We start from the raw sequence: 22,695 nt of genomic DNA, 5'->3' as shown, positions 1-22,695 counted from the left end.
GTCTCTAGACTAGCTGGTTTTTTTAAGCCCCCCAATAAATACATAAACATAAACAGATACAAAGAGAGATGGAAATATAGGAAGGGACTTCAATAATAACTCAGGAGACCAAGCAAAAACTACAAGATTGCATTCGCTTTTTTTTTTTTTTTTTAGAGAATATTTATTTTTTACAGAAATAGGTCAAAGAACATGCTAAATGGAAAAGTGAAGGATGCATAAGCAATTCAATGGTCCAGAAGTGTTAAGGCATATTCGGCAAGTCCAACATCTCAGTATCATGGCCAAATAGAGATGGAAGTAGCCAAGTAAAGAATCCAACGTCTGTTTGTCCCTTATATTTCTGGTACGAGTATTCCACCAACATATTCCACAGGTCTCCAACAGTCCATTTTTGGGACAAAATCCACCGAGTCACCTGCCCCCAATGCCAAATGAAACAGACTCGTTAGTAAGTCTCGGAACCTGGAATAATGCACGGTAAAGTTGAAGGCTAAATTGGTAGCTCTTAGATGATAGAAGACTTCGGTCAAGCCAAAAGGTAATATATTCTTTGATAAAAGCTAGACATAAAACACCAAATGCAGCACATAAAAATTAATAGCAAGACCACCACTATTTTTGGCTATTACTGGAACTGAGCATAAAAGATACTGATCATCTTATCCAAAAGATCACAATTTGTAAGTGTAGATATAATTGTTGGCAGTGACAACAGTGAGAAATTCACAAGATATAATGCACATTTTCAAAACTGTTTAATAACTTAAAATATAGAGTGAAAAGGTTGAACATTAAGTGGCTAAGAAGTCTGAAGGACACTTGAATTATGCAAGATACGTCATCTGTGACATGACTATTTACTGCTAAACTTGTGACCAGAACATTTTCTGAGAATGCACAATAATATAGAAATGGAAAGCATATTGATTTTAATTGATTTAGTTCCTTTACACTCTAACAGTAAAATATTAATAGTATTGATTTTTTTATAAGTAAAGCAATATAATTAAACTTTTACTGATAGTAGTGTAAAGCTGTAAAAGTGTAATAGTATTGATGACACAGATGCCCTAACACATATCCCAAAAATCATTGATGGAGAACTTTTAACAAATAAAGGACAGTAAATACCTGATCTAGGTTCTGCAATTCATCCAAACCAAATGTATAGTATGAAATGAAAGGTCTTAGAGCCTGAAAGATATGAACCAAGATTATAAGAAAGATCAGTATCTGTGAGAAAAAGAATCTCCATTTATTATCACTAAAACCAATCATTATCAATTTCAGTTCCCACACAGATGTCTCTCCTTGAGCACTATTGTGCATGGGAAAGCTGAAGATTTCTCACATTAAAATACGGTTTTTGGTCTAATAACAGCTGTGAAAGAGGCTTGTGTGCAAGAAATGAGGACCTCTGCTAGAGTGAACTATTAAAATCCATGTTTTGCCCATTCAATATATGTGATTATTTGAGAGAAGCAAATTATAGCTCAAAAGGAGAGAGAGAGAGAGAGACAAACAAATCTATACAACTATCTAAGTTCCATGCTTTGCCTATGGCACTAAAACAGAGATCTAAGTTCGACTTCCTTCTCTATCAGATCCCTTGCATGCAGATTTCATTCCTTGATTTTCAACTAATCACATTATAATATCCAATCCAAAATCTGCCCTGGGACCTAAAATGAGTTCTTTGACATTTAGAACAGACCCTAAGCTCTTCTGTTTGATCTACTAGATGGGTTTCTGAATGAATGTATCTTTTCATTTTTTGCAGAAGAGTATTATGAAAAAAAAAAAAAAGAGGGGGGTGGGGTGGAAGGGGAGAGGAGATGCCATTTGGTATAAAGGCAATTAGCCTTTGATAGGACATTTCTAAAACCATCACTTCCTCACACATCAGACCTTGTCTCAAATCCCCTCTCAGTTTCAAAATATAGCAATTTCACCTACTCCCTTTTTTCCCCTGATTATGTAAAAAATTTATTTGAAAGAGGTGTACAACTAATCTGCTTAAAAATATGCAAAAGAAGAGTTTAAATAATTTCATCCTGATTTTTATGGTGCCCTCAAAAATGATACAACGATGCTTATGATGTGAATCAGCATAAATGGAACAGCCCATAGCCACAAATTAATGGGAATTATAAACTTTAAGATTGGGTGAAGCTGTTTGTCAGGGATCCAAACTGTTAATGAAAATACAGGGGGTGACGATTACAAGAATGAACCTATATGAAGCAAATAATTAACATGTTTTATAAGAAACAAGAGAGAAAGCACATTTGTCACTAAGAGGAAATACATTAAGGTGTATTTTGTCAAAAAGAATGTAACATGGGTTTATTTCTATTCCATCAGATGCTATATATAACCATCCTTGAAAAAGAAAAACAAAAGGATCACCTATTTGTTCCTCTTTTTTTTTTATAACTCAAGTTAAAATTACCTGAGAAGCAGCAAGCCACTGAATTATGGTCTTAAGCTCCGGATCTCCTCCAAAAGCACCACAGCCCCAATTCCCAGTCACAATCCCAATATTGTTATCTTCATGGCCCAGACTCTCACAACCCTTCTCCTCATAATTACTGATCACTTGATTTACAGATTTTTCTTCAGTTGTTTCATCAGAAGTTGAGGCATTATCATGTGACTGTTGAAAAGCAGAAAACCAATAATCAAGCAAGCAAATTGATAGCAGATGCAACAACCAATTCTAACATGCACGAATGAGTTCAAACCACACTAAGCTAATAATAACTTTAAATGCTTTCAGATCAACAACAAAAGTTAGCAATGAGAATACCACAGAAACTTGCAGAAGTGACTTAATAACAAAATCCAACCACTAGAAAAGAAGTCATAGAGGAACTCGCACCAAAAGATTACTCCTGGACCTGCCAATGGGGTCTTCTATGTTTTGATCAAGCTGAGCTCTAGAACATCCATTCTCTGGAAACAGTCTCTTGTATTGCTGATATTTAGATGGAGCAAAAAAGCCACAGAATGCCTTGTTTATCTCCCTTCCAAAACAAATAAATTGGAATAATAACATTTTCTGATAAAGAAAATATATACAAAGAGGAAAAAATGTAAGAGAACTCCTATGCTATGAGATTGCATATAAACATTAATCTATTATAAAGGGAAACCATCCCACTAATGTCAAGAGTAATGATCCATATACCAACAACGCATTAATCTAACGGGTTGGGTTGGGTATAGAAAAATGCGTTTGTGGTCTGTAAAATGTTAATGATTGACCCTTACAGTGGATAAGCACCGTGAAAGCAGTGCCTTTCAATTATCGAGACTGTGGGGTTTCCCTGATAGAGAATGAAACTGAAGGTAAAGAGTGAAAACTCTTTGGCTTCTGGTTCTACTTACTTGGGGCCCTGTTCTGAATTAAAATTGAATCGAGGCAACAAAAAAAAAAAAAAACATTGGCTACACGTATCCCTCTGAAGCTATTCAACTTCATTTATGTCCACAGAATCTGTTAAAACAAATGTTCACTGATGTCACCCATGTCCCTTAAAACTATCTAGTCCTTGCAGCGTTGCCAAGCAGAACCATGTCTCTTCATAGTTCATATGTGCATCTAGTAATTCTCAATGCCAACAGTCAATCCATCTCATCCAAATAATTTTTCATTCTATCGTCAACTGGCATTACTCAAGTCTTTTTTCTTGCCTAGCAGGCTAGCACTTAGTAATCATCATCTTTTTTTTTTTATAAGCTTTAGTAATCATCATCTTGTTTCAATTATTTGTCATCTTACAAGCTCAGTGAAGCTAGACTCAAATGTGTGTCGCAAAACTATCCAGTAATTATCAAATTTTATACATTACTCTCAGAAAACATCTCTCTTCCTTCTCTCCTAAATTTAAATAAACTCTCTCTTTCTTGGCTAATGCTTTGTTTAATAGGTCTCTTTCTTTCCTAGTACTCGCCACATTGAACTCCAAATTTAAGTATTGTCATTTTACAAGCCCAAAATCCTAGCAGCAAAACAAGATTGTAAAACAAATTTCATGGGAATGACAGGTATGAAAATACCCCCCCCCCCCCCAATAAAAAAATAATAACCCTAAAAGCGTGCCCCTAAAAGGAGTAAAAAAGCTGAGCTGACTCAGCTGAGTAGTGTGGTGGTCCACTTGGCTCAAACAGACATGATGGTAGACATGATTAAGATTTCACATCATTGTTCTCCAAATAAACCTATTTTGCATTCCCAAGAATTATGTTTGTTCCAGTGGTGCTAGAAGCAAGAATTATCATACCTTAGGAGGCACTCTTGTTTGTACTGTCTCATCCTTGGACTGCATAATGCATCTATAGCAATGATCCTGGTTTTACGTCTTCCAAAACAGTCTACATCTTTTTTATCCACATAATCACCAGTAAAATGGAATGAGGAAGCATATCTACACCACATATGGATGATATTTGAATTAGTTTTCCATTGCAGCACAAGTTAATTACAATAAACATAAACTTTAGATCTCTTTTTATAAGTCAAAACTTGGACTTCCATAGCATCAATATAAGTAACCACACAAACATGGAATTTTAATATGACACTGACATCATGGGAAAATATTTGCACAAATAATTCATGACATGTCTGGAGGAGGCATTATAAAGGGTTTCATTTACTATTTTTGATAAGTAAATGAAAGGGTTTCATTTACTGAAGTCACTTTTAACATATTTGGCTCAAGAAGCACTTTTTCACAATAGAAGCCTGGTCTATGGAGTAAATAGCATTCTGAAGAACTAAGGAAAATATTCATGGGTTTTCTTAATTTAATTTAAAATTTTCCTGAAAATGAGCACCTCATTAATGTTTTTTCATTCTTTCTTTTTGGGGGAGGTACTTTTCCACTGAACACTATCTCAATTTTAAACAAGCAATTCAAAGAGAGAGAGAGAGAGGCAAATAAGTCACCCTAAAGATAAAAATAAAATCAATAAAAAGGCCTCAAACCCGTTGTTATGATTATTTCATCATCTCATTTACACTATCCTTGTAGTTAAGCATGCCCATTCATAATAAGTAAATTCATTAAATAAGATAAGACTAAAAGGGGCATAACCCAGATATTCACCATGACTACTGGTTTTTCTAGACCATATGGAATACCATGTGCAAGGAACATAGACTTCATACAAGTTTTAAACAAATCACGATACACAATTTCCTATAAACCAATTTCTATTCATCAATAATCATATACATCACATTGACATAAACTATTCTCCATAAGAAATATAAAGATTAGACAAAGCAAAAGGAAATAGATAAAATACCATTGTTCCTATTAAATCAAACTTATGATTTACATTCCCTAAGTAATACTCACCCAGTATAACTTGAAAACCTTTCAGCACCAATAATTTCTATGGCCTCATTATCTGCCATGGAAGGCAAGAAAAGCATACCAGCAATTAATTCAGGATTGATCATGAAACGGATTTCTTCCTACATAAGATGATAAAAACAAAAATAATCTACATTTTGCAATAAATTCATGGCCTGCATGACATACATATGCTGTAGGAACACATATCAGGAATGATAAATCTAAGCATATGAAATTAAAATGCCTGATAAAGTACAAACAATAAGACCCCCCCCCCCCACAACAAAAAAAGGCATATTCTTTTAATATTGTAAGGCATACCTGTACACAACCCCTATGTAGAGCACCACCTCCAATAAACTTATTTGCAAAATCCACTTCAAGAGCTTCACTGGATTGATCTTCTATCAAGCCTGAATTTTGGACCTACAAGGATATGGAAACAACGCAGGGTAATCTGTGCTTATCTTAAATCAACAAAATTAGATTAAATAGATCTTCTAAATAAGATTGTTTATTACATCTGTTTATCATTACCTCAAAACAGCATAAAGGAATGACAGAATTGCTCCAAAATTCAGCCTTGAGATAGGAAATGCATTGAGGAAGATGTTCCAAAGGAAGTACTTTCCGTTCAAATGAGACGAAGCCAATAGGCATATGTGAAAATGTCCTTTCAAAATAGTGTATGATGCACCGTATCTTATTTTCTTGTTTTTCATTGTAATTGTCATATAGACTCCTGGAGATCCATGAATTTCAAACATATTGAATTCAGCATGACAAGATATAAGTAAGCCTTCAGATAAAAAAAATATAAATTCTAATAAATGATAAAACAACTTGAAGAATATAAATCAATTGTAAATAGAATAAAATAATAAACCCATACAATTACATGGACTAAAAAGTGTATAGCTTTGTCATTTTCTACACCGATCCTTTCTATCAACATTCAACACGTGCTAAAGAAAATCAAGAATATTTGGGTGATATAGGTTATACCATCCACATGTATGTTAATTCCTACCAGACATTCAGATGCAAAGGAAATTCAAACCCTCTACTGCAGCAACCTTCTACAGCATATGGTGTTCTTCTTGGAGCAATAAAACAAGTATTTGGGATTTAAATAGCACATGGTTAGTGTTATACTCTTCAATGTCACCTCAAAACTTTTATGCATATCAGTAAAAATGGTATCCATAGACAGCCACTTGTTAGCCAAACTTAACAATGCTGCTGTTAAATTTTATATTATCTAGACCAATCAGAATTTCTAACCTATTGAATAAAATTTTCTACTTATCTAGACCAATAAGAATGGCATTATCAACTATGATACATAAAAATGCTCTTCCTCATCCATAATATTATATCTATGAAAGGGATCAGATATATACAAGTAGAAAACTGAAACATATTGTCACAAGGATGATTCATATCCTATAATTTCTTGAACAAGACTGATAAAAGATTTCACAAAAGAAAGGTCAAGCTCACATACGCAAACAATTGATCGAAGTTGATTGTTGGAAGATGTTCAACACCTCTATTAGTGACTGGGAACAGACAAAACAAAGAGCATCCAAGAAGAGCACCAATCAATTCCTGGAAATCAAGAAATGTATTAATTTCATAGTTCTATCATAAAGAGAAAATAGTAACAAAAAAATGGTTGAATTTATATAATATTTAATTAAAAAAGTACAATAAATCAGCTAAGTGCCCCCACTGACTTTAAAGAGAAATTCATGCCCATTTGGAAATTCAGAATTCTTTTGGGGTATTTTGCATGAGGGCTGCCCCTGAAGTCCTTCAAGAATATCTAAATCAGCCATTTGAGTCAAATTTGTAATTTCAAAAAAATAAATCAATAAATAAAGAATTGCATACTTTCATGAAATGAAAGTACTGATCCTGATTCCTATAGTAGATCACCCACTCCAATAACTGCTAGGTATGTGAAAGCCATATAATTGGTCACTTGAAGTTATCATACATATATAATCGATGGGACATCCAGTTTAGTTCTCCTGTGTCAATACTAAAATATGGGCTTGAAATATTTATATACACACGCATTCATCGGTCTCTATCATATAAGAGATAAAAAATAAAAAACACAAGAATCATTATGCAGCAGCAGACATTCATATATCACATTCCATTTTCTCCATCTTTAAACTGCAAATGTTACTGACTCTTACCACTTCCTTCTTTCTATTTCATTCATATTACCATGTAATGACAACAAACAATTCAGAAATACAGTAATTACAACAACTTATTAATTACAAGATTACAAGAATCGGCACCCATCTAGTAAATACATGGGTTGTATGAGCTTTGGGTTCTTCTATTCTATCATCTGGTAAGCTAAAATAACATGGATACCTGGCTGAGAAACACAATGCCCGGTTCTTGCGAACGCAATAAACGAAGACCAGTGTTGACCCCATTGATATGAGCAATATCTGCAGTTTGATAGTGAGTTTGTAACAAAGAGGGAAAGCGTAGGAGCAAATCAGCCAACGCTGGGACAACCTCTTCAAACCATTTTTTTGATTCCTCCCGGGACATCAACTGCACTTACACACAAAAACCAACTCATGATTTTGATTTGAAAAAATTTACTTCTGCCATGAAAGGTGTTTGAATATCATCAACAACAGAAAACCCACTTCCAATTCGATGAAAAAAAAATTAACTTGAAGTGAAAAGTGTTTGAATATCATCAAACAACACAAAACCCATTTACAGATTGATGAAAAAAACATAGCATGGCACCAATTTGAAAAGTGTTTGAATATCATCCATCAACTACACAAACCCACTAAAATTCTGATGAAAAAACATTAACCTGAAGTTGAAAAGTGTTTGAATATCGTGAAGCACACAAAACCCAGTTACAATTTGATACATAAAATAACATTCAACTTTTCAGGTGTTGGAATATTTGCATGTGAAAGTGAAAAAAAGAATAGAATTTACCTCGTCGAAGAAGAGGGCGTAGCCTTGTGGGAAAGAAGGAGCGAAGTGGTGGTTGGAGAGGGAGAGAGAGTGTCTGAGATCGGAAATGGCGAGGAATAGGAGCTCACCGGAGTCGACACGGCTGTGAAGGGGTCCTCTTGCCATGGCTTTCAGTGCTTCGACCACCTGTGACGGCCAGAACAGAGTCGAAGACCGCATCACTAGTGGCAAATACGGTAGTATCGAGTTCAAGTCTTCTCTGCTCTCCATTCTATCACTCTGTCTTATGAGAAAAGTGCTATAATTTGTAAAGTAAGTATTGGAAATGTGAATGTTGGAGTCAGAGAAAGAGAATTCCAGAAGAAAGAGAAAGACGTGGGAACGTTTAGCGTTGCTTAAGCAAAACTTGTTTGGTTGCTCATTTTTCTTTTTAGTATAAAACAAACAAACAGTAGTTTGTCTATGTAACAGGAGTAGACAAAAAGACACATCATCATGTTTGAAATGAGTTCCAGAGTAGTCTAACTTAACCGGCAAAAATCTCTTTGTTTTGTGATCGAATAAGAGATATAAGGTTTAAATTGTAATTATCAAAAGTTGATTAGTGTTTTAATCTGATAATAAGAACACTTTATTATGAAATGAACGTCATAAGTTAAAATTCCATCGTATCAATCAATCCTTTAAATCACGAATAAGTTCTTTTAAAACCACAACTTTTGTACCCTAATTTTTATTACAATTTTAATGTAATAAGATTATCGTATAAACCTATTAGTTTTGTATAAAAATTGTGGCACAAAAAAGTTGCAAATTTTCTTTTTGATTTAATGCCCTCAAGAATCCCATGTTGCCCATCTCCTTCATTTTCTCTCCATTTTTTTTTTTTTATCTCACTACTGTCAAACGAAAAGTAGATTTGTTTGTGAAGTCAGAAAAAATGCTGTTACCAATATTTTTTCTATCAAACATCTATTCACCAGAAGTAGGTTTTAAGAAAACCAATTGCATCTTTCCTTTTTCTAACAATAGTAGATGAATGGATTTGTAAGTTCTAATTCAAAGAAAATAATACTACAACATACGACTTTTCATTTAGGTCTATTTTTATTAGACATTCACTACTGTCGTTGTAATGGGCAGAGTGATGTGAATTGTGCGGGTGCCGGACCATGCTTGGGCTAACAACTAGAGTGCTTTTGGTTGGGTGAATAGTGATAATAGAGAAAGATGAGATGAGGATTGATATGCATCTAATTTTCCTTTTTTCAAAAATATAATATATATTATTTTCTTCCTAAGCCCACCATTTTTATTCTTCCTTAAATAAGAGAAAGATAATAGAAAAAAAATCTTACATAAGTGATTTGACAATTTTATGATTTAATTTATTGAAAACAATTCAATACAAAATATAATGGTACTTTAATACACGATTCTTCTTCTTCTTCTTCTTCTTCTTTTACCCCACTTTTTATACCTCCTATCAAACACCTATAATAGATGACATTAATCTTTTTTTACATGTTCTCTTATTTCACTTTTCAATCCTTCCTGCCAAATAAAACCTTAATTAGGTATTTGAATCTTTGCGTGCAATCATTGTGTTCAATAGACGTTCATATCTGAACATTTTAGTATATCCCACCAATCCAAACTATCATTCACACAATTAATCGCATAGTTCTAAAATAAAACAAGAAAATGGTTAGGCCCAAATCTATGAATCCAAAATTGCCACCCCCATGCTACTTAACCAAAATCCCAATAATCTTTAGCTAAGTTAAATACTAATACAAATCTGAATGATCCAACTTCATCGCATGTTACCCTCCCGCAAGACATCAATCATATTGTATATCAGCTTGTCTGCCTTTGATTGAACCTGCAATTACACAATATTTGCACAATCAAACAGTGAAAATGAGAGCACAGTTGAACGGACTCTGGAGAAACACAACAATCATAATCAGAGATTCATTAATATTCTTCTTACCACTAAACATGTTTTTATATAATTTTGAGAAAAGTAATTATTTTCTAAAAAGGATATTCATATTATCTTTGATCAATGAAGATATTGCCTAAAAAAAAGCAAAAGAGGTAAAGTAAAGGTACAGCAGTTATAACTTCTATTAAAGTTAGATTACATCAGGGTCTACATCAATATAAAACATTATAACAGGACATAAATATTTTCTTTAAAAAAATTGTAATAGAAATAAAGAGAGGAATGAATTAGCACCTTCTTAGCAAGGAATATTACAGCATCAACGGTGCCCTCTGCATATATTGATCTACCACAAACATTATGTTGAAACTCAAAGGAAACTCTGCAGGAAAAAGAATTAAACAAATCACTCAAAGCATATTAGCTGAAACAGTAAAAGAGTACAAGCCAGAAAACAATAGAGATAAAACTGAGGATGTTTATTGTTACGTTTGATCAGGTGATGTCAGATGATACATATGAAATGCATGACCAGACAAATGCTCCTCTGGAACTCCCACCATCTCAAGTTGTCGCTGGGGATCCCGTATCATTTGTATCTGACAAAATGTTTTAAACAGAACTGAGAGGAGGATTAAACTCAGAAAACATTTTGGATAAACACTGTTTTTCCACAAAGAGTCTGTTTAGATACCGCTAATTACTGAAAACTGAAAACACCGTAGCAAAATGATTTTTAAATGAGTAAATAGTACCGTGGAACCCAATTTTTTTTAAAAAAAAAAATTGCAGAAATCCGTATTTGTGGGTCCCATGCACTAGGAAACGCGCAAAACTTGCTTCCCAAACGTACGCAAAGTAAGTTCAATCAGAAACAATCAGTCAGTCAGAAATAACACTCCAATTGGACAGATTTTGTACCAAATTGGAAAATTAAGCTTTAAAATCAGAATGTTCTAAATTTTATGAATAGAGAAGCTTAAGCCAACAAGCTAACAAAAAATAATTTAGATATCTGCCACCCAGGCTCTTCTATTGAAAAGAACAGTTTTCCTCTAAACTGGTTTCAACTTTCAAGGAATCTCCTCCAGCCCATTACAAGGCCACATAGATGATTATCCATGTATACTAAATAACATGACCCTTTAAGTCATTTAAATGAATCATATGATTATTAAATAGGTCATCTGACTAAGAAAACATGTGTGAATAGTCATTTGAATTGCCATGTAGTGGGTTGGAAAAAAATTTGTCCCTAAAAAATTGGACAGGGGTGCTGTAAGATTTTATACATGTCTTCTGATCAACATAACAGCAAAGACCATTCTCTCTCCCACTCAACATGCATCATGTGTCAAACAAATAGTGCCAAAACTAGCTAAATAGAATTCCTATCCAAAATGCCAGTGCAGTTTATAGTTTCCAATACATACACAAAAGAGAGTACAGAACAAAAAGAACAAAGATAAAGAAGGGGGGGGGGGGGGGTGTGGGGGGGGGGGGGGGGGGGGGGGGGTGTTGTGATTGTTAGAATTTTAGTTAAATGATTAAATTCATCATTTTCTAATAGCTTAAGCTTTTAGGACAATCGGTAATTTAACATGGTATCAATGCAGGAGATCTTGAATTTGATCCCTAGCTTTACTCTACCTCCTATTTAAAATATAACTACATGACCACTTGATACTTGTTAGCTGTCATCATAAAAAAAGTATTGAGATGATAAAATGGTGAGACGAGGCTAAAGCAACAAGGAAACTGCCCACATATTTCCCATAAAGCTTTAAACCAATATTGTGGAATGAACCTTGGGAGCTATAAAAGCGGAATTGGGGCACCTGGATTCAAGGCAGTCTAACTGAATTCTGGTACATTCCTCCAGACTTAAAAATTTGTTTATTTCAGGTCAATAAAAAATTAACATGCAATAAGCAAATGCTTCCAAGAACCAAAACAAAATAGGCTAATTTAAAAATGTACTTATGCATATGCATGTTCTAGAACCACCTGTACAATTACTTATAAAAAAAAAGAACCACCTGTAAAATTGATGCTGAATAAGAAACTTATGACCTAGCACTAGCATATTCATCCACTAATTCATAAGAATTATTTTGGAAAAGGAAAATTAATCAGATACTATATAAAAAGAATACTCTACATATTCTTTTAACTTACTTGGTCCACATTAAAAGACACCCCCAATTTCTGGAAGCAAGAAATAACAGCTTTAGCAGTTCCAGATGTGTCCACTTTGCTTGTTTGATGGGATTCCATCACCTAAAATTTGAAATTAATACATCAAACACGACTGAGAATATATCAAAGTAACTCAAACTCTTCCATAAGTTTAAATTGTTTTAAAAGGATATACAATGGGTAAAGAGAGCTAAATTGTGAGACTTCTTGGTACATGTAAAGAGTGTAGTGATTAAGATACTGAGATAAGATTTATTACAAATGAATATCAGGCCAGCAATGCTAAGGAGCTCTAGCTCAAATGGCACCTCCTCCCATTTTAAGAGCAAGATAGAGGGTGAGGTTACCTCATGGGTTCAAAACCCATTGATTGTCTGTGTAACTTATCAATTAAAAAAATAAAAATAAAAAATCAGGCCAAGAACGAAGTAAAGATGTAGAAATTGAAAAATAACTATTTTTTTTTTATAAGTACCTTAAAAGTATATTGAATAAACACGGCCCCGTACATAGGAAATGTACTAAAAGGCAAAAACATCAAGAAATCAAAGTACAATGCTCAAGCAACCCAGAAAGGGAAATACAAGAAAGAGAAGGTAAAACCAAACACCATTCGAGAAGAGTAGAAAAGAAAAAAGACTTAAACTCAAGAATGGACCGTTCACGATTCTCAAAGCTTCTCGAATTCCGTTCCCGCCAGATACACCACATCAAACAGTGCGGCACAATCCTCCAAACAACTATATTACGATGCCGCCTGAAATTAATCCTCCTATTCTACATTTAGCTTCCTTATATTGAACATGTCACGAATATTTATTCACTTTGGAAGCTTTTGAGGAACGAATTGTTATGATCCTGATAGAATCCTGAAATTGGATTCTTGTTATTGAAGTGAACAAGTTTCCACTCTTTTTTTAAATTAAAAAAAGAATCAAAATTATCTTATTTTATGGACCTATATTGCAGTCATAAGCTGAGCATTTTTCTAATTGCTAGGCTTAAAGCCAAATTTAGATAACCAAAAGCATTGAAGACTACTCATTCATTACAATTATAATTAAGTGTCCAAATTATGTTTGCAAGCATATTTAATTGCAAAACATACAATCTGACACCTTTCCAGCCTATTTTTCCATTTGCTTCAACATTTGAAAAATCTGATTATCTCATGTTTTTATCAAGTGCAACAAAAAAAAATAACTCACCAAAAATAAAATGAATACACAATTACTGCCCAGGAATAAGAATTGACGCTCAAGTTAAAAGAACCATTCAATCAGTGCTGAAAAGGACTCAGAAAAAAATGATGTGAAGAAAGGCACCATGACTTTAGGTGAAAATAAAATATGGCCTATATAGACTAAAATGACAGTGGTAATTTGTACAACTAACCCTGCAAAAGGGAGTGAAGTAACAACCAGTTAAGCATTCATCAACATCTGACACATTATAAGTTTATAACATGTTTACGAAAAGATTTAGGCAGATTTTAACTTTATTCAGCAGGCACAGGCCAAACCAGTTCTAGGAACCTAGGCTAATCCTATCCACATTGCTTACTGGCCTATATAGAGTAAAAAGACACTAGTGATTTGTACAACTAACCCTGCGAAAGGGTTTGGAGCTATAACCAGATAGGCATACACGTTTACAAGATTTTAACTTTATTTAATAGGCTCAGGCCCAAACCTGGCCTAAGAACCTAGTCTACTCCTATCAAAATTGCTTACTATCAAGTGTCATGCAAAGTCTTTTTGGCTCCCTGCTCTATCTAGGAAGACAATTGTCTGGAAAACTTCTGCATGAGGTACTCTTGTTGTGACGCATGATGAGTCATCTAGATCCTTATTTCACTCCCTCTGTGCATTCTGTTGTATAGTTATTTGAATGCAGCCACTATTTATTCTTTTTCTTTTCTTTCTTTTCAGTGCAGAACCCAAAGTCCAACCATCAAGTGTCACCTAATTAGATTTAAAAAGCTACTAATGAAGTTCAAAGTCTCCATTTTACATCTCCAGTCTTTTTTCTAAGACAATTTTGTTTTATTATCAACAAATATTATTCTTTTTGCATAAAAGAAAACACAATATAAATGATTAAAGAACTTTGAAGACTAAGAGGCCAAAACCCTAAGGCAAACCAAGCAACAAGAAGGTCAACTTGATTTTCATACAATTTGCATGCATGCCAAGATTAAAACATCAAACTAAAAAATAGGTTAAAATAGCTACCTTTAGTCCCTCCTAGTTGTACATAAGACTCCTGTGTTTGAGGAGTCTATGAGAGGCGATTGGTAAGCAGCCTTACCCTAAATTTTGGAGAGGCAGATTCCCAAACTCAAACCAACAAATAAATCTCAAGTCTAGTGGTTTGGTAAAGGCTATTTTGAATTCATCATATAAGGGGCAACTGCAGCACCATTATTGTTTTGTACTTATTTTTTATAAGGACTATAATTTTGTACTTAATAGTATGGCTTAGTTGAGTAGAATATTCTTTTGAATGATAGCTTGAAATAACCATTAACAAATAAGAAATCAAAATCAAGGAATTAAAACTACTTGAGCCTCCATCTTCACCCCCAAGAAAAATCCCAAGATTGAGAGAGAACGAAACCTGTAGGGAGTAACCTGAGAAGGCCCCAGGAAATTGCTCTGCCATAATTTCCATGGCTGCAAGAAATGCAACAACCTGACCAAACCAACAATCTATAAGAACAAGAACAAAAAATTCCCAAAGTGTTAAACTAGACCCAATTAAGTGTAGTGAACTCTGGTCACCTGTTTACCCATTTGTGGGGAAATTACTGCATAAACTTTAGAGTCTTCTACTATCTTATATAACCGGTCCCTGTCTCCACCAGTAGTTCCCATCACAAAGGGTACTCCAACTTTACAATATAGCTCTGCATTATCTACACATCCACAACACAAAATTTAAAGAAACTAAACAAACTCAAAAGATACATAGAAGCATTAGAGTGTAAGTATCAATACTGTAAAGTTGTATATGATATTAAATACTTAATTAATTAATTAAAAATACAAGATTCCTAAAAATTATAAATGAAGACTCAAATGATCCATGAACTCAACTAAAGAACTACAAGAAACCCTGTCACTCATCTTGCACCATTCAAACAAGGAATGCACAAAAAATAGACTTAATTTCAATCAAATATCTCTGCACAATGTGTTGCTATTCCAGTCCCTCCACGTAACCCGCATAACACAACGGGGAATCACAAACCACAGGAAATCATTGCTTTGCCTACCATACATCCCTTTCTGATAAGAAAAGAAATATATCACCTTGAACGGCATCATCCACTACACCCGCAAACAAAATCAGATAATAGTGCTTCAAAAAAATTAATAAAATAATTAAGATTTCTTTGAAAATATATCAGTCAAGTAATGCACACTTTGCACCATAGGTATGGATTAAGCACTCTTATTTTGAGTCAAATTTCCTTAGAATAAGGATAGAACATAAATACAATTTACATTCAATACAACAACATAAAGCAACAGATGGTATAAGGTAAAGGAGACATGTTTAGGACAGCTCCTTCGCCTCAAAATTTTACTATATAGCAGAAATTGTTTAAATTTTCCATGCGTGATAATATAGAATTCATATTGGAGACAAAGAAAAATGGTGATTAAGATAGTAAATCAAGCCTCCCTTTACCACACATGCACACAAAAACACTAGATTCCAACTTATGGTTCCTTTTTCTCAGCCTTCAAATTGTATGTTCCATAAAAATTACCATTTACTGCAGACGGCACGGTGTAGTCCACAACAACTAAATTTGGATGTTCATCAAAGACAGATGCAAGAACATTTTCTCTATCATCAGGACCATGTATGAGAATATCCTTCCCACACACCTGCACAGTTTTTCCATTCTCCACTGCAGAGCCAAATGATAGAGGAACAATATTAAGTCCTGCAGAATCTGCTGCTTTGATAACAGCTTTCCCCATTTTCCCTGAACAACCATTTACCTGAAATAAATGTTGTAACACGAATCTCAACCATGAGATACTAATACTAGGCTTTTAAAACTCATAAAATCCAAAAATGTACAACTACCCCCATCACAGTAGGTTTTGAAGATAAACCAATTTTAAGCCTCTTCAATAATCTTTTTTGTCTTCTAACAATTAATAGTGAAACGGGGGAGGGGGGGATTTGAACCCTTGTTCTTCTAATAAAGGAGAATAGGCTATGCCACTGAGCCTTGTAGCTTAGTGACAAGCCTCTTCACTAACCTTTTAAGTATTTGATGGCAATATGACTACTTAGCATCTCAAATTTTGCAATCATCTAGGTCATCTCAGTAAATCAGATAGAAGTTGGGAAACTAATTACTATGTTAATGTGGCCTAAAACAAAACAAACCAATATATATATATATATATATATATATATATATATATATATATATATTTAGACTATGCTTAGCACAGTAAGATAAGTCAAGTATTAGGGTGGTTGCATTTTTTTTAATAATGTAAGGAACCTTTCTAAAGAAGAGCCTTGTACCTGGCAACTAACCCCACCCACCAGAACCAATTGCTGTGCTATCTAGGGCTAAGCAGTTTATGCTCATGCCCAGGAGCAGTGGTTGCAAATTAAAACTTATAACTGCAAGCAAAGATAAAAAAGTAATACAGCAGCACAATTTGAATATTAAATATGGATAGCATTGTAAATGTAAAGAGTACCATGATGGGAATGTCGAGGTTGTGATTCGAAGATGATGACACTGTATTGTGAAGATGTTGAATTGTTGTGGGTGACTTGGAAGACATTGAGATGAAAGATGACTTGCGATGAAAGGTCCTGTTGTTGGGTCTAATACCACTGGAGAAAACCGCAAAGTGTTGCTGATGGTTCACTTTAAGCAAGGACACCATTCTCTGCACAGGGCCGGCCCTTCCCTTAGGCGAGTTAGGCAATTGCCTAAGGCCCCCAAGTGGAAGGGGGCCCCAAAATTTTAGAAAAGAACCAACCGTGTAGTAGTTTCAAATGAATTACAAAAATAATCTAGCACATCCTTTTAACCAAAAAAACAAAAATTTTGGTAAATCCTATTAAACATTGGTTCTAAACAAAATCATTGACCAAGAATCAACCAGATAAACTACAAATCCGGTCTAAGAGATTAACCACAAAACAATCACAAATCAAATCAAAACAAATAAATCCACTCAAAACCCTAAAAATTTTACCTTTCTCTCTAGTCTCTGCTCTCCGCCTCTCTCTAGTCTCCAGTCTCCACTGTTCAGTCTCCAGCTGGACTGCCTCAGCCTCTCTCTGATTCTCTGCTCTCCGCCTCTCTCAAGTCTCAACTGCTCACCTCACCGTATCAGGTTCTGAGGTTCAGGAATCAGATATAAAATTATAAATATTTGGGGCCAGGGCACAGGGCACTCCATTTTATTTGTTAAGAACTTAAGATAACTTTGTTGATTTGGGCCCTCCCTGGCTGGTTTTGTAACTTTGTTTATCACTTATCAGTTTATCATCATGGCTGCCTGGACTGGGCGTTAAGTTTGGGCCTTCAAGTTTTTTTTTTTTTTAAGCCTGCATTTTTTTTTTTTTTGGGTTATAGATAGGATTTGTTTTTTTTTTTTTTTTTTGGTGGGTCTTATTAATAAGTCTTGTGTTAGTGTTATGGCTGTGCTTAAATTTTTGTTATGCTTGTACTTAATTGATTGAAATTGCTAAAAACTTGTTATTGTTCAGTGAAACTACAACAATATGCATGTGTTCATAGGCTTTTCTATTTTTTGGATAAGGGTTAATTTTGAATATTTATTATAATTTGGGATTACTTTATTTTCCAATCATAAAAAAAATCTAGGGGTGTGATGAAAAAATTAAAAATATCACAAAATCTAGCAGGTGAAATAATTTTTTCATCACATCCTTAGATTTTTTTTTTTTTTTTTGTGATTGGAAAATAAAGTAATCTCAAATTATAATAAATGCTCAAAATTAACCCTTACCTAAAAAATAGAAAAGCCTCTGAGCACGCGCGTGAGCTCGTGCTCAAAGGCTAGTATTCCGTAATTATTATCCTTTTTTGCCAATTTTGTTTATGTATTAATCAACGTGTTATTAATTGGAAGATGATGCTATAATTTAGTATTAACCTATAGGGGAAGGAAAAAAAGATCCATTGAATAAATCTTATAAATAGTGCATATAATGAAAATGCATAATGAAATTGTAACAATAAAACTACTTACAAAATACATGTGGTGACCAACGAAATATTTAACCAAAAAAAAAAATGTTATATGTGTAATATCAGTCATTCACAAATGTGTAATATTAATGGACAAACATGTAAACTTCGACTGGGTATAAATAGAAAATTATAACATTAAAACCAAAAAATAAAAAAGAGCCTCATCACACGTGCTCCTATATATCATCCAAATTTTGTGTTGCTTCTAATGTGAATGTTAATAGATAAATTTTGAAAACCTTAATATAATTAGAATTTGAAAGTGTAGAAGATTGTTCAAACTGGGTTTGTGATTGAAAAATATAAAGCAACAGTTCAATATTGTCATGTACTTCATTTTTAGATTTCTCTGTTAAAGTGGCCAACTTCCTAACAAAAATTACCCTGTAACATATGGAGAATCCTGAAGAATGAGGGGTCCTAGTTAACTTGTTAAAGAACATCGGTAGCATAAAATCTTGTTTTTTATTTTATTTTTTTATTAAAAAAAAATCACCCACCATACATATGCAGAAGTCAAAATTTCCAAAATAAACATGCAAAGGTAAACAGAAGCATAGATATAAGATTAGGAATTGACAAATAAATAATTTCCCTCTTCATTTGAAAAATAAAATAAAATAAAAATGAAAGAAGGGAACACCATAGGTACATTGTAATTACACATTCAAAAAATAATTCAATTATTTGATTGTTGCTTTCCATGATTCAAATGTAATTACACATTCAAAATTAAGTGGCTCAAATGTGAAACATGAGTAAGAAAAGGAAATGTAAAAGTTTGGTAACTTCTTCATAAAATCTTGGGGTTCATGCAATCTTAACACTTTCGTTTGGCTAAAATCTAAAATCCTAGATTGGCATCAGTCGTCGATCTATCAAGGTCACTTTATAGTGCTTTCAGTTGAAACACATATCTGCAAACCACAATGTGAATGGAATAAGGATGTTACTCTCTTTCTCAAGAGTTTTTGGTCCAAACAAAGTAAAAGAAAATTTTTGACAGAAAATTTGAATAGATTGAACCGTGCAAACATACCTTTTAGTACATGTTTCCCAATAGTGATAATGCCCATTCATCCTCATCCACCAATTTGAAACCAAAATCCTTTCATTCAAAATGGCATGCAAAACGTATTAGATCAAATTAGACTCCATAAAATTATTTCATAAAAGTAGAAGGAACAAAAGCAAATATCATAGGAAATAGGAATGAGATCAAACTTGCCAGCACTCTTGAAAGTATAAGAGATTTCGCAAATTGGCGGAGGAAATGACAGACTCTTGAATCAACATCATTAACAATTTAAATGATGAAATTAAAATGGAGATGGTAATGAGAGTTAAAAAAAAAGTAATAATAAATAAATAAATAAAAACGTGAAAACGTGAAACATGGGAAATAGAGAAGTTTGAATAATAGACTCTCTTTTTTTTAATAAAGGTAATTGATTTTAACATAACCTGACTATCATTTACTTTTGTCTCTACTTAAACATAGGCTGTAGGGGTATTTTGGAACAAAAAAAAATCCAGTCCAAACAGGTGTAGCCCCTTAAATAGTATTATAGATAAATAAATAAATAAAACAAACACACGTTTGTTTGTGAATATATCTGCCATTATAATTGATAAAAATAAAAAATAAAAAACACACACATCTGCCGTTAACGCGTTATATTAGAAAATGCCATGTCAGCTTTTTAATATAACAAAATTTATTAATGAATTTTAACAAAATTAAAAAACAAAAAACAAAATTAATAATAATAAAACCCATCAATTCATATCTAATTCATTTTGAACAAGAACACACAAGAACACAATCACAAATTTAAACAACAACACAAACCTAGAACCAAACACAAAAAACACAAACACAAATTTAAACATTAACACAAGATCATAAACACAAACACAAAGAACACAATAACAAACATAAACCAATTAAAAAGAGTAATTAAAATTTTTTCTTTTTTTTTCTTTTCATTATTTTCGGAAGAACAAAGTAACATGTTCTTCATGTTCTTCGAGGTTGCCCAGAAAATTAAAATAATCAAAATCCCTTTCCTCCACCGAATCCTCCAACAAATCAAACCCATAAACCCGGAAAAATAATAAAATCCACATGAAAAAAACAAACCCAGATAAAATTGATAAATTAAACATGAACACATTATATATTTGAACAAGAACACAAACCCAGCAAATTTAAAACCAAAAAAATTAAATTCAAACCCAGTAAAAATGAAATCTGAGCCTCCAAATCTCACATCCCAACAAACCCAAGCAACCACCAACAAATTGGCAAAACCCAACCCACCACCACTCCACTGACCACCCACACCACCAACAGATCTGAACAAAACCACCCAGTGACAACTTTCTCATCAATACATCGATACCTGGGCTTCAAAGTTGTGCAAACTACGTTAGAGCCGAACCCACTAGTCACTAGATTCAATCAATCGATCAGTAAATCACACCTCTATCTCCTCTATCATCCTTCGCCCCCCCCTCTCTCTCTCTCTTTCTGAAACCAAAGCCCGAAGAGCAACGAAGACCAAGATTGTCCGTCGATTTGTATGTGGGACATGTTTGTTAATCTGGATTTGCTGTGTTTGTGGCTGTTTGGTGGTGGTGGTGGTGGTGGGTAATAGGCAGTGGTGGAGGCGAGTTAGTGGCGATAATGGATTGGCTGGGTTTTGCTTGTGATTGCTGGGTGGGTTTGAATCGGTGGTTTTGGGTTTAAATCGGCCAGCTGCTTTAAGTTTCGGTGGTTGCTGGGTTGGTTTCTTTAAGTTTCAGTGGTTGTTATTGGGGGTTTGTTTGAGTTTCGGTTGCTGGGGTTTTGTTCACGGTGGTGGTGGATGATTTTGTTCGAGGAGTTTTGGGTGCTGCTCAACTTTAATTTTGGGTTGAGTTTTGGAATTGAATCAGAGGTTGAATACATTCACCACTGCTGCCTTACAAGTTGCCGATCTCACCGCCGTCGACCTTACATGCCGCCAACTCACCACTGGTCTCGCTCCTCACCGATCTGAGTTTCTGGGTTGTGGGTTGATTTCGTGGGTTTATGGTGTGGTTCTTTGGTTGATTTTGGATTGTGGGTTGTGGATGGCGTTGTGGTTCTTTGGTTTTGATTTTGGATTGTGATGGTGTTGATGGTGAGTTTTAGGTGGTGATCTTGTTTTATGGGTCTCAGGAGTTAATGCTTTTTTTTTTTTTTTTTTTTTAATTGTGTTCTTTGTGTTTGTGATATTGCGTTAATGTTTGTGTTTTGTTCTAGGTTTGTTCTTCATGTTCTTGTGTTGATGTTTAAATTTGTGATTGTGTTCTTGTTTAAAATGAATTAGATCTGAATTGATGTATTTTATTGTTTTTAATTTTGTTTTTTGTTTTTTAATTTTGTTAAAATTCATTAATAAATTTTGTTATATTAAAAAGCTGACATGGCATTTTCTAAATGCTAATTAAATTTTTTTATTATTTTTTAATTGACCACGTTAGTATCAGTTTGCCACCTAAGCAATTTCCGTTGGTGGCTTAACGAAAAGGACCAAAGTAGAACGCGTTAATTTGAATCAGGGACTAAAAGTGGAAAAATTAAAATGTAGGGACTAAAATGGAAAAACGTCAAAATGTAGGGACTAAAAGTGCATTTACGCCAATAGAAAAGGTAAGCAAAATATAAAAACTATTTGCTTCATAATCTCAAATAAATAAATAAATAACCAAAAATCACACACCATAATCGGGTGAAGCCTCATGAGCCACAATTTCACCTAAGATGATCATCTGAGTTGAGAGGAAGAGATTTTCATAGTCTTTGGCTCGGTAGTACAATCTTCGATTTCCTTTCTTGACGTGGCTTTCGCTTGCTCCTCTCCTATCAACCTAGGCGATGTATAAAAGGAAATAAAAGGAAG

General features: G+C 33.9%; 2 protein-coding genes and 1 long non-coding RNA gene across 6 annotated transcripts; all 3 read right to left on the bottom strand.

Moving 5' to 3' along the window:
• Positions 1-137: 137 nt before the first annotated feature.
• On the bottom strand, positions 138-8,755 carry LOC126702327 (poly(ADP-ribose) glycohydrolase 1). Of its 2 annotated transcripts, XM_050400999.1 has the most exons (12): positions 8,367-8,755; positions 7,770-7,958; positions 7,112-7,180; positions 6,880-6,983; positions 5,910-6,114; positions 5,694-5,798; positions 5,373-5,491; positions 4,290-4,433; positions 2,885-3,029; positions 2,456-2,659; positions 1,135-1,197; positions 138-418 (listed from the first exon to the last, which is right to left on the bottom strand). In XM_050400999.1, the coding sequence occupies exons 1-12, from the start codon at positions 8,613-8,615 to the stop codon at positions 245-247; spliced, it is 1,770 nt and encodes a 589-aa protein (XP_050256956.1). In that variant the 5' UTR covers positions 8,616-8,755; the 3' UTR covers positions 138-244. The 2 variants fall into 2 exon arrangements, with proteins under 2 accessions (XP_050256956.1, XP_050256957.1); XM_050401000.1 differs by lacking the exon at positions 7,112-7,180 and having other exon boundaries at positions 8,367-8,754.
• A 1,192-nt stretch (positions 8,756-9,947) lies between these two features.
• On the bottom strand, positions 9,948-17,931 carry LOC126701475 (4-hydroxy-tetrahydrodipicolinate reductase 2, chloroplastic-like). 3 transcript variants are annotated; one of them, XM_050399591.1, is made up of 9 exons: positions 17,742-17,931; positions 17,235-17,472; positions 16,274-16,511; positions 15,279-15,412; positions 15,115-15,189; positions 12,475-12,576; positions 10,786-10,895; positions 10,591-10,678; positions 9,948-10,230 (listed from the first exon to the last, which is right to left on the bottom strand). In XM_050399591.1, the coding sequence occupies exons 2-9, from the start codon at positions 17,424-17,426 to the stop codon at positions 10,162-10,164; spliced, it is 1,008 nt and encodes a 335-aa protein (XP_050255548.1). In that variant the 5' UTR covers positions 17,427-17,472; positions 17,742-17,931; the 3' UTR covers positions 9,948-10,161. The 3 variants fall into 3 exon arrangements, with proteins under 3 accessions (XP_050255548.1, XP_050255549.1, XP_050255550.1); XM_050399592.1 differs by having other exon boundaries at positions 17,235-17,429; XM_050399593.1 differs by lacking the exon at positions 17,742-17,931 and adding an exon at positions 17,053-17,154 and having other exon boundaries at positions 17,235-17,382.
• Positions 17,932-19,413: 1,482 nt separating this feature from the next.
• LOC126702467 (uncharacterized) lies at positions 19,414-22,695 on the bottom strand. Its single transcript, XR_007647759.1, has 3 exons — positions 22,516-22,695; positions 19,806-19,874; positions 19,414-19,683 (listed from the first exon to the last, which is right to left on the bottom strand). It is a non-coding gene; the product is annotated as an uncharacterized LOC126702467 (long non-coding RNA).

The sequence above is a fragment of the Quercus robur genome, chromosome 10 (assembly GCF_932294415.1).
Source record: "Quercus robur chromosome 10, dhQueRobu3.1, whole genome shotgun sequence".
NCBI classification, from domain to species: domain Eukaryota; kingdom Viridiplantae; phylum Streptophyta; class Magnoliopsida; order Fagales; family Fagaceae; genus Quercus; species Quercus robur.
Note: the sequence above shows the minus strand (reverse complement) of the source record. Positions and strands in the feature narration are given on the sequence as shown.